General features: G+C 41.7%; 1 protein-coding gene across 1 annotated transcript; it reads right to left on the bottom strand.

Moving 5' to 3' along the window:
- Positions 1-3,445: 3,445 nt before the first annotated feature.
- Positions 3,446-11,497, bottom strand: LOC309713964 (uncharacterized protein). The gene is made up of 3 exons (XM_082545964.1): positions 11,342-11,497; positions 10,879-11,051; positions 3,446-5,906 (listed from the first exon to the last, which is right to left on the bottom strand). Exon 3 carries the CDS (start codon positions 5,869-5,871, stop codon positions 4,297-4,299), a length of 1,575 nt encoding a protein of 524 aa, XP_082402090.1. The 5' UTR covers positions 5,872-5,906; positions 10,879-11,051; positions 11,342-11,497; the 3' UTR covers positions 3,446-4,296.
- Positions 11,498-11,774: the final 277 nt, after the last annotated feature.

Here is an 11,774-nt window from a genome sequence, read left to right as displayed (position 1 = left end):
TTATTGTTTATTTTATTTTATTTTCACTTGCTACACACGGGACAGACATGATTGGGTGAAAGAAAAGCCCCAGGCTCCAGGACCCGACAAGCAGCCACCAGGAGTGAGCCGGTGTGTACCTGGACGCCCATCCCCGGACACAAAGAACCACCAATGCACTGATGTCTGAGGGGATCTTCCACCGGCAGGGGAAGTGGTGGGGGGAGATAGGCCTCCAAACCATGGAGGGCCTGAGATGTTCCTAGACAGGTGGCATCTGATATCCGACCTGACATATCGACACAGACATACAGGCACACACAGATACAAACATCCATTCCCACCCTCATGCTCTCATACGCGATTACTCAACACTCACCCAACGTGGAGACAGACATAAATAGACACATTACACACAATCACACTCCCCAAGCGTACTCTATACCCCAGGTCTAGGTACTCTTGCCTTGGAGGTGGAAACTGCACCCAGGCACAGGTGGTGACACCCTCTTCCCTGGGGTTTAAGCAGAGAAGCAGACCGCCCCGACTCCGCAGCTGCAGGGAGGCCCCACACTCCAGACCCCAATTGGACGGCCAACTCATCCTCCTAGCCCCCCCGCTCCAGCAGGTTGCAGAGAACGGGGGTGTGAGAAGACTCCAAATCTCTCTCTGCCCACTCATACGTAGTGTTGATGCATGTGTGTTCTAAGGTGCATTTAAACCCAGGAGGGCATTGAGCTACCTGCCAGAGAGCAGCAGGTAAGCGCATAGCCCCTCCTGATAGCCCTCAATGTCTATGTGTATTTAAAGTTGACAGGTGGGCAAGAGGTGAGGTGTACACCCTGATGGTCTTCTGGATGCCGTGTAGCGTGCCCACCCCCAAGATCCTATATGTATGTGTTATGAGAGTGTGAGTAATGTGAATGTCTAAGTTGTGGGATAAAATTGAGACACAGGCAGCCGGAAGGGGACAGAAGGGGGGGGATGCACCCTGGTGACACACCTTTACCCCAAGGCCCTGCATGTGTGGGTGATTGTGGTGGAGCGAGAAGAGGGAGGCAGCTGGAGATGGGGAGTGAAGGAAGGGGCAAGTGGCCCCTCCCTGGGCCCAGCACCTCCGCTGAACCCGGTAGGCATCCCCCTGGTGGGTTGCAGAGTATGGATACCATACACTGCAACCCACCAGGGGGATGCCTCCCTGGGCCCAGCAGCGCCGCCCGGCCCCACAGAGTCCGGGACAGCCCACCTGACCCCACCACAGAGAAAACTGCACCCAACCTGTCATCAACTCATCTTCCAGACTACACAAGACAATAGACACCAAGGCTGAGATCTTCCTCCACCTCTCCTATATCTCCCCCAGGCCAATATTAATGTAAAAAGACCTTCCTGACAAGTAGGGCAGAAACCACTGGAGGGCACATCCTTTTAGTCCAGGATGAAATTCTAGCTGTGATTACAGGATGTCATGGTTGACCGTGTCAAAAGCTGCTGACAGGACCAACAATAAAAGGGCAGCAGGGCTGTATTAAATTCGGTTCCTTGCATTCTTTTGGCGGGCTCAAAGTGGTCTAACTCAAAAAGTGATCTTTATTTTGCATTCCCGGGAATGGGGAGCTGTTAGGCGCTATCATGCACCCACACCTCTGAAAAAATCATAAGATGAAACTGTATGTGTCTAGTTTGGCTACGTCACACACACACCCTCAGTTTACTCAGTTCCTCTTTCTTTGTGTCAGATTTCCAGTGCAGCTCTGCACTGAACTTCCTCTTTTCTTTACTTCTCCTTTCTAAAGTCTGTTGCCAGGGCAACAGGGGCAATATATATTAAATACATGACAGCTGCCGGATTCCAAAGTTAAAAGAATATAATTAAAAATCCTTAAAAGTGCAGTCTCAGTGCAATTTAGTGATTTAAAAATATATTGGAATTTTTCCGAGATCTTGTTAAAATCAAGGTGGGCCTGCAAGTAGACAACTTTCACCAAAACTGTAGACAGAAAAGTATGCTTTGAGATTGGCCGCGTCCTCATCCAGCACGGTCTGCACCGCTGCTTCCAAGTCTATCAGCAAAACACCAGCCATCAGCCAAGACCCATAATCACCGGCCACTTTCCAGGCCAACAGCTAAGGAGCTGTTGAGAGCCACCAGAGCCGTTATGTTGTCACTGCCTGAGCTGCAACGTTGCTGCCACTGGTCTCATAGCAGGCCGCCTAGACTGTTTCACTGCTGCTGGACCCGTGGCAGGCTGCCTGAACTGTTTTGCTGCTGCTGCTGGACCTGCGGGAGGCCGCATGAACAGCCTTGCTACTGTTGCCACCAATTACCACCAATCACTTATTTTCCACCCTAATTTACGAATAAATTCTTTACAAATCCTACCATGTGGATTCATGGATTTTTTTTTTCACATTCTGTCTCTCACAGTTGAAGTGTACCTCTGGTGCAAATTACTGACCTCTGTCATCATTTTAAGTGGGGGAACTTGCACAATCGGTGGCTGACTAAATACTTTTTTGCCCCACTGTATATCTTTGTTAAGTCTAATTGTTGAATGTTGTCATTGTGTTTCTTAAATTTGTTAGGTCTTAGTTCAATCTATAGGATCAAGCCAGTCCTTTGATCCTGACCACGTCTCCACCCACTCTGTGCTGGGGGAGGTTTTATTGCAGATGCACTCTCTCTGGAAGATCTGTTCCTTGTGATGTTGTTTCCTGCTTTTATGATCCTTTTGGTGAGCAGGAAGTCATGGACACACACACACACACACACACACACACACACACACACGTTCTTGCACATGCATACAGATGTTTACACATACAGACACATAGTGTCTTGTTTTAGAACCATTTGGCGGGTTTACGGTGGGAGGCGCTTTTGCAATAAAAGGCAGCAAGCGGAGGCCGGATTTGGGGTCATTTTGTGGTAGATACCGATGAGGCCTCCTTTGCAAGCAAATCGATCGATCGCTGACTGTCTTGTTTTCCTCATGATGAATAAGTCCCTAGACTAGTGGAGCTTGTGGAAACACAGACCCAACAATCTTCTTCTCTTTCACTTCAATTGCTTCTTCTACATTGTCCAACTAGTCTCTATATACTATAATAATTTCTGTCTTTTCAATTGTGCCTACTTTTTTCCTGTAACGTTACGTTGATTATACCCTATAAACCTTATCTTTACTGTGTTTTATATTAAATCCTTTTAATCTCCTGTACTTCCTTCAAAGAAATTGTGTCCTCAGCAAATCCACATGTCCTGAGGATGCAGGAATCGGTGTTTGAAATCCTTGGAGATGCTGTTAAAGCGAATAGGGACCCACAAAAAGACCAGACACAAGAATCAAAAGGTCAAAACGGTCCACAAACATTCTCCATGGTGTTGCCAGAAGGTGGCACCACACCTAAGTTACAGTCAGCTGGGACCGCAGGCTGCAATTTTTCAGACAATAAGAAAGATGCGTTACATCTTAATTCATTTTATTCATAGGATAAAGTAAATGTGTTTACATATTGCCTGGTTAAATGACAGACATTTACGACTTACAGTAATAATATTTTCAGTGCAACATAAAAAAAAAAACATGGTTTGTCTCTTCATGAATCAAAACAGACTCACATCCTGTAAGACAACAGGGACTAATGAAAACACATTGCACATTGGTAAGCTGCAACAGAAGTGGCACAGCAGTGACACTGATAATTACCTCACGATGAATGGCCAAATAAACAGTAACGGATCTGATAGTTTGACCCAGAAGGTGAACTGTTCTGACATTTAGCCTTTTCTTGTTATCAGAAGATGGGAATAATGTTAAGTCTGTATGCTGTTTGTGGACACAGCCAGTGAAGTTTAACTTGCTAAACTTTTGCCAAAATATAAGACAACAAAGATGCACCAGTCAATTAAATGCATGAAACAAAATGGAACACAAGCTGCGATTCTGTGAGGCCTGATCTCAAGCTTTTTAAGTTTGACGCAGCATCCAGAAGAACTTTTGTTCAAACTCCTGTTTCTCCCACTGTGTTCAAATGAACCCTGTCAGGGTAATGTCCCATTGGTCTGCCCCTTTTCTCACAGGAGGACACTTTGTGGGTCTTTTGATGCCTCAATAGACTTTTGTTATGGATGAAAGACTTTCCACACTGACCACATACAAATGATTTAACTCCATACTGGATGAGCCGATGTGATTTTAAGCCCTTCTTTTGAGTTTAAGCCTTTCCACAGTGACCACATACAAATTTTTTAGTACCAGAGTGGATGAGCTGATGTGATTTTAAGTGACAAATGCCAGTAAAAGATTTTCCGCACTAGTCACGGCTGAAAGGTTTCTCTCCACTGTGGATGCGCTGATGCATTTTTAACCTATCAATCCCAGTAAAAGACTTTCCACACTGATCACAGATAAATGATTTAACTCCAACATGGATCATATAATGTCTCTCTAAGTGACCTTTTTGAGTAAAAGACTTTCCACACTGATCACAGTTGAAAGCTTTAAATTCAGTGTGGACGACCTGATGTGTTTTTAAGCTGGATCTATGAGTAAAGGTCTTCCCACACTGCTCACAGCTGAATGGTTTCACACCGGTGTGGATCCGCTGATGTGATTTCAAGCTACCAATCTGAGTAAAAGACTTTCCACACTGATCACAGCTGAATGGTTTCACCCCCGTGTGGATCAGCTGATGTGATTTCAAGTTACCAATCTGAGTAAAAGACTTTCCACACTGATCACAGCTGAATGGTTTCACACCGGTATGGATCAGCTGATGTGATTTCAAGCTACTAACCTGTGTAAAAGACTTTCCACACTGATCACAGCTAAATGGTTTCACACCGGTATGGATCAGCTGATGTGATTTCAAGTTACACATATGAGTAAAAGACTTTCCACACTGATCACAGCTGAATGGTTTCACACCGGTGTGGATCCGCTGATGTGATTTCAAGCTACCAATCTGAGTAAAAGACTTTCCACACTGATCACAGTTGAAAGCTTTAAATTCAGTGTGGACGACCTGATGTTGTTTTAAGATGCATCTCAGAGCAAAGGTCTTCCCACACTGATCACAGCTGAATGGTTTAACTTTGCTGTGGACAACCTGATGTTCTTTTAAGCTGGATCTATGAGTAAAGGTCTTTCCACACTGATGACAGCTGAATGGTTTCACATCGGCGTGGATCAACTGATGTGATTTCATGTTACAAATCTGAGTAAAGGTCTTTCCACACTGATCACAGCTGAATGGTTTCACATCGGCGTGGATCAACTGATGTGATTTCATGTTACAAATCTGAGTAAAGGTCTTTCCACACTGATCACAGCTGAATGGTTTCACACCGGTGTGGATCCGCTGATGTGATTTCAAGTTACCAATCTGAGTAAAAGACTTTCCACACTGATCACAGCTAAATGGTTTCACACCGGTGTGGATCCGCTGATGTGATTTTAAGCTACCAATCTGAGTAAAAGACTTTTCACACTGATCACAGCTGAATGGTTTCACACCGGTGTGGATTAGCTGATGTGATTTCAAGCTACCAATTTGAGTAAAAGACTTCCCACACTGCTCACAGCTAAATGGTTTCACACCGGTGTGGATCAATTGATGTGATTTCAAGTGACCAATCTGAGTAAAAGACTTTCCACACTGATCACAGCTGAATGGTTTCCCACCGGTGTGGATCAGCTGATGTGATTTTAAGCTACCAATCTGAGTAAAGGTCTTTCCACACAGATCACAGCTCAAGCTTCTCTCCTCCCTGTTGGCGCACTTGCGTCTTCTGAGCTGCTTCATAGCAGGAAAAGTCTTTTCCACAGGGATCGCCGCTGGCTCATCTTTACTTTCTGGTGCTGGATGTTTTTGGCTGATGTCATCCATGTGCTGAGGTTTGGGCCTGCTTTCACTTCTTTCTCCTGTAATGACAAAGAACCCAAACAGTGACATCAGGTCTATACCTTCAGCTCATCAACAAGTGCCCCCTCTTACCTCACAAAGATAAACAGTTTCACCATCTGCCAAACGTCTCAGGTGCCTGGGGACGCTATGCTGTGGTAAATATTTGAAGTGAGCTCATTTATCGGTTTTCAGCATTATTTTGTTATCGTTTTTATTGTCAACTCGGTTTTCCTAGGTCTTTTCACGTGCGTCATGTATAAATCTTCTTTTTTTAGGTACCAGTAGAGTTGGACGTCTTGAGACAACTTTTACGTGGTCTTGGTCTCGACTGACTTTTTTCTTGGTCTTGTCAAAAACAACACACAACATTTGAAGCACATTGCACACCGTCGTAAATTCCCCCTAATTTTGGTAGGACCCGAGCTCAGGTACTAGCTGAGGACAGCAGTTACGCATGTGAGCGAGGGGGGAGAAGCTGCTGCCTGCAAGTTTGCTGCAGACAGAGCAAAGCTTAAGTTTAACCAGGTACCAAAGCAAATCACTCGTATTGTACAAATAATGTAAATATGACGGTGTATCACCAAAGATTGATATCAAACTGATTACTTGGCCCATATTACGCTTCTCACTCTTCGAGTGAATCAACAAATGGCAAAATGAAAAGCAGAACAACAATGCTGTTTTTCTTTTTAGAGAGTCTTAGCTTACATGTGTGTTTATTCCATATTTTTAGTTGTTACCCTCCACGGCTAAATAAATAACTCTAAATCGTTTTTAGTTATGTACGGATGAACACAACAATGGACATAAGGGGCGTCTTTCAAAGAAAAAAAACTTAGGTAGATGTTATCTTATTGATTATACTGTGTATGTTGTTCAATATAATTCTATGCCAAACAAGAGGAATTTCAATACACAGCAGTATATTCACATAAAACTAGAGATGGCACGATACCACTTTTTTATGTCCGATACCGATACCGATATCATAAATTTGGATATCTGCCGATACCGATATGAATCCGATATAGTATTTTTTAATCAATAAAACTGTTTTTTTAATATCTTGCTGCATTTTGTATAAGTTCATAATCAAGTTTAAAACAACAACAACACTAAAGCTATTCTGTTATACCTGTATGCAAAAAAAATATTTCATAGTTCAGCAATACTGATCAATCTAATAAACTTAAACCTACACCATCCTCCCTATTCTGGTATTTTAAAGAGTACTTAGCGTAAATATTAAGCAACCTAACTAATAGGGTTGCAACTCCCAGCAACAACAAAAATAAATAAATTAAAAAATAGGGAACCACCCCTCACGCTCCACCTCATGATGCTTAATCGACGTAATCAACCTTAATTTGATGCAGTGTGAAAAAAAATGCACAGAAATCAATAATTTTTCAAGAAATATTAAATAGATTCAACATCTTTCTTCAACAGAACTGCAGACTGCACAGATGGTACCTTCCCAAAGGAAAAAGCACTATAGCTTACTAGGGTATATTAGAATTAATAGTTACTATATACAGTATTGGACTTCTATATATTTTACATCAGAATAAAACTTTGGGTGTCAGATAATTATTTATTAAAAGCTAGACATTTTAAATGAGAATAAGAAAGAAAAGTATGTCTTTGTGCCCCCTTTTCCCTGTTCATGCCCTATCGGCCCCCCTGGCTAAACTTTGCTAGATCCGCCCCTGCACAGTTACCAGCCTTCAGCTACGTAGAAAAAGATCCTGGTGTAGAAAGTAATATTAAATAAATTCTAACAACAGCTTATCAAGCTTAAACGTGCTGCTGTTGTTCAGCCGCTGGTTTCCTCTTTCTGGTGCAAAGTGGGCCAAAAACAAACAAGAGAGACGGACTCGCGACAGAAAAGCCGATCAGCTGATCATTAAGCAGTTTCATGATTGAAGTAGCAGCAAGAGAGGGTGAGAGAGAGAAGAGGCAGTCGCTCCATATATCGGTTATTAAGCTTAACGTGGGAATGCTTTACAAACATTCAGAGATGGACTTACACACTTGCTTTACATAACTTTGTCGGAGATGAAATGCCGGGTTGCTAGCTAAGCTCCAAATGCTATCCAGACCACCGACAGGTCCCGCATGCCACAGCCGCTCTATCACGTGATGCATACTGCTCCGACGTGCTAACGTTCTGAGGTGAGTTACGGCGTGTTGCAAGTTTTGCGAGATGCTTTCGTGATATTTAATGGATCGGATTACATTTTTTATTTTTCTCCGATATCCGATCCAGTAATTTAGGTCAGTATCGGACCGATACCGATACGTAATATCGGATCGGTCCATCTCTAGTTAAAACCAGATATTTAGATACACTTTAGGGAGAAAACATAAAAACATTTTTTTACTGTTAAAAATCAATTTAGAGTAAACTTGTTTTGTTTTAGATAAATAAATATTGAAATATATTTTAAATTAGTTAAATGTCAGAATAAAGAGAGACAGAGCTTTCTGTTTTTTATCACTTTCATCAAATTTAGGAGCACATATGCACTAAGTTTATTGTTAATTAATAAGAAAACTCCAGACGATTCTATTCTGAGCTGAAGAAGCTTCTGATTGGTTCGTAGAGTCCATGTGAGAAAATTGGTGGCACACCTGTGGATCCATATAAGGCAAAACACAGATCCTGTTTCTTTGACATGGGAAAATCAAGAGATGTCAACCAAAACACCAGGAAAATAATTGTGGAGCTCCATAAGTGTGGCTCAATTTTGAATACAATTTGGTGCCATTTGCAATTAAGAAATACAGATAGTTTCTCTCTTTACTCTTAAAGTTAACAAATATGTTTTTTTATATTTATCGATCTATAAAAATAAACATTTAGTCTGATTTGATGTTACAATTAAAAAAATCTTTTTTTTTAATCTTAAGGGTATATAAATATCTGGTTTCAACTGTATATTTGATGATGTTGGTGTTTGGCTTGATTGTCAGCACAAAGAGGGAGAGAGAGGAACAGAGAGAGAGATGGAGAGGAGAATGAGGACAGAACAGAGATGGAACAAGAGCAGGTGAGACGCACATGTCAAATGGTTATTTGCCAAAACTCTTCAGAACATGTATCTAGTAGCTAGTGTATCTTTTTAGATACCATTTGTTACTTTTCAAATTCTATATTTATTAAGTTATGCAGGCATGTTTGTGCAACAAGGCTAAATAATTATATAAACGTTTCTGTATCTAAATAGTACTGTGTTGTATTTATCTGCAACACCTTAAAGGCCGGTCTGTGAAAATATTGTCGGGCATAAACCGGTCCGTGGTGCAAAAAAGGTTGGTGACCGCTGGTCTACAGCATTCTACCCCCCAAGGACACGTAGTCTAATGTCTTTATTTTTCAGGGCCACTTAATATTACACTATATGCTTATATGGCATTTTAGTTAATATAAAGCATAGAATTGAGGCACTTCAAATATTTTCATCTCAACACCTCCTCCCTGGAGATAAGGAGAAGGAGTCTCACTATCTGCCTCATGTCTCATGGTGCCTGGGAGTTTCAGTCCAACTCACTCACAATACCCATCTGTGTGTGGAATAACCTGTGAAATACATATTTGATGTTTTCCTGTATGTAGAACAAAGCCACACAAAATGTACTATAGATATTACTAAAGTCATTTTGTCAAAACATATGATCAACACATAAAATAAAGAAATCTCCATCACAAGAGTTAGCAGCTTACACAAGAAAAGACGTCAGAAAGAATATGAAAGAAGAAACATGGATTTTTAATGAGGTCATGCTGAGCCTCTTGTCCCGATTGTTTTATGTTGGGCTGAGAACAAACAACCAATACTCAGATCAGGTCCAGTACACAACAATTATGTATTAAGCACATATGTGGGAGACGTACACAATACCACCCTCAGTCTAGTCCGGTAGATCTCACAGATGTGTGGAGGCGTGGAAAAGACGATCCAAACGCAGGACTCATGGTGCAGAACAAAGAGGATTTATTGGTGCGAGTGAATGGACAAAGCAGCAACGGCAAGACTGACTAGCTGACTGAAAGACTGAGTGGCTGGCTAAATAACTGAACACAGACGGGAACGACAACATAACATCAATGACACGACACTGGACTGGTGGAACTGAGGAACATAAATACACAGGCTGAAAAATGAGTGACTAGAGACAGGTGAGAGAACAGCTGAGCATAATGAACTAATGATAAATGGGAAGGGAGCTAGAACATAATGCACAGAGTAAGGCTAACACAATAAAACAGGAAGTAGAACATGCAGAGGATAAACAATGAACAAGAACTGAAAATACCAGGTCAACAGCCCAGGAACCCTGAGAAAAAGAGGAAGCACGAGAACTTCTTTATTTAAAGGGTTGTACACACCCGAGATGCATGAGCAAGTTACATATCATGCATCAGCGACAGTTAGCTGCATCTGCTTTTTACAACACTTAGAATGCAGTTTCGAGACCCTTTCACCCCCAGCTGTTTCCTGTTGTTCGTTATGAGGCCCGTGATCGTGTATGCCACATCCTGAGTACATCCTGTTCTAACCGCCCCTGTGCAGGCACGTATGCAGTTACAAGCAAAACACTTCTTTTAATGTGTTTTAGTTTAAATATTCTTTTGCTTCTTGATTTATTGACACTTATTGAAATACTGCAACATGTGTATTTCCCACAATCTCCACATAGATCACTCCACAGACATCACCTTCATATGAAGGGAAACAAAGAGTTTAACTGAAATGATAAAAGTAAGTCTGTCTCTCCTGCTGCTTTGAGCATGTACATGACAAAAGAATTTCCCTCGGGATAAATAAAGTTATTCCTATTCTTATTCTTAAAACATTAAAGTACTGAGGCAGACAAACAGAGAGGCTAAACAGAAGGCAGAAATCAAACCAAAGTGAGCTAAGAGAGAGAGACCCTGTAGAAAATGATGAAGTTAAGCAACCAGTGTAGTTATAACTGACTTACTCTGGATCTCCTCTCAGACTCAGGAGGGGGCGAGCGGGCCGGCTTTGTAGTTGGAGTCGGACCAGCAGAGACAATGGGCTCACTGACCTCCACTCCCCAAGTCAGTCACCACGAGGACAGAGATGATTTAATCCAAGCTCACCAACAACATCACTCAGCTGTCCTCGTCAGAACTAATGAAATAAAAGCAGTTACATTTAGAAACGTCAGTTTACTAAACATAAAAAATTGCTCTTTTAGCCTCGCTCACATGTTCTGTAAAGATTAAATGACTTAAATCATCACGTGGTTTACAAAAACAGATTTTTACCAAACTCAGCGAACAATTGCGCATCCAGAAATAACTGTTTTCATCTCGTTTGATATGGAAACTTAAAATTACAAAGAGACACTGAACGCACCTTCCTACCAGCTGTAACCTAGCAGGAGAACGTACGTTCGTCTTCGCAGCTGCAACACATACCTCACAAAAAGCCGTTCATCAATTAGATTTAACACGACGCTTCTCCACAATACTTTGATGCGGGTTCTTCAAAAAGTGCCCATTTTTAAAACGGCGGAAAGACACAGCAAAGAGCACAGTACGCACACTCCTCCTTCTTCTTCGTCTCCTCCCCCTGCTGCTTCTTCTTCTTCTTTTTTTTTTACAAACCTTTATTTAAACATCAGTACAATACAAACTAGAGTTAAACAGTACTATATTATAGGTGTTATGCTTACCAAAAAATGTATACAATAAACAAACAAATAAACATTATTCAGAACCTACAGGGGGAACCTGCTAGGGGGAAAAGTTTAACTGATCAAAGCAAAGAGTAAAGTGATTGAAGGATCTTCATTTTTTTTACACACAACCATAGTTTTTATAGCTTTTGGGTTAGTAGAGTTCTTAATTG

The sequence above is a fragment of the Aulonocara stuartgranti genome (assembly GCF_965226115.1).
Source record: "Aulonocara stuartgranti genome assembly, chromosome: 9".
Taxonomy (NCBI): Eukaryota; Metazoa; Chordata; class Actinopteri; order Cichliformes; family Cichlidae; genus Aulonocara; species Aulonocara stuartgranti.
This window is presented reverse-complemented; position numbering and strand designations above follow the sequence as displayed.

Bases quoted from the DNA above. Each gene is read 5' to 3' on its own strand.
- LOC309713964 (XM_082545964.1), bottom strand. From the start codon at position 5,871: ATGGATGACATCAGCCAAAAACATCCAGCACCAGAAAGTAAAGATGAG.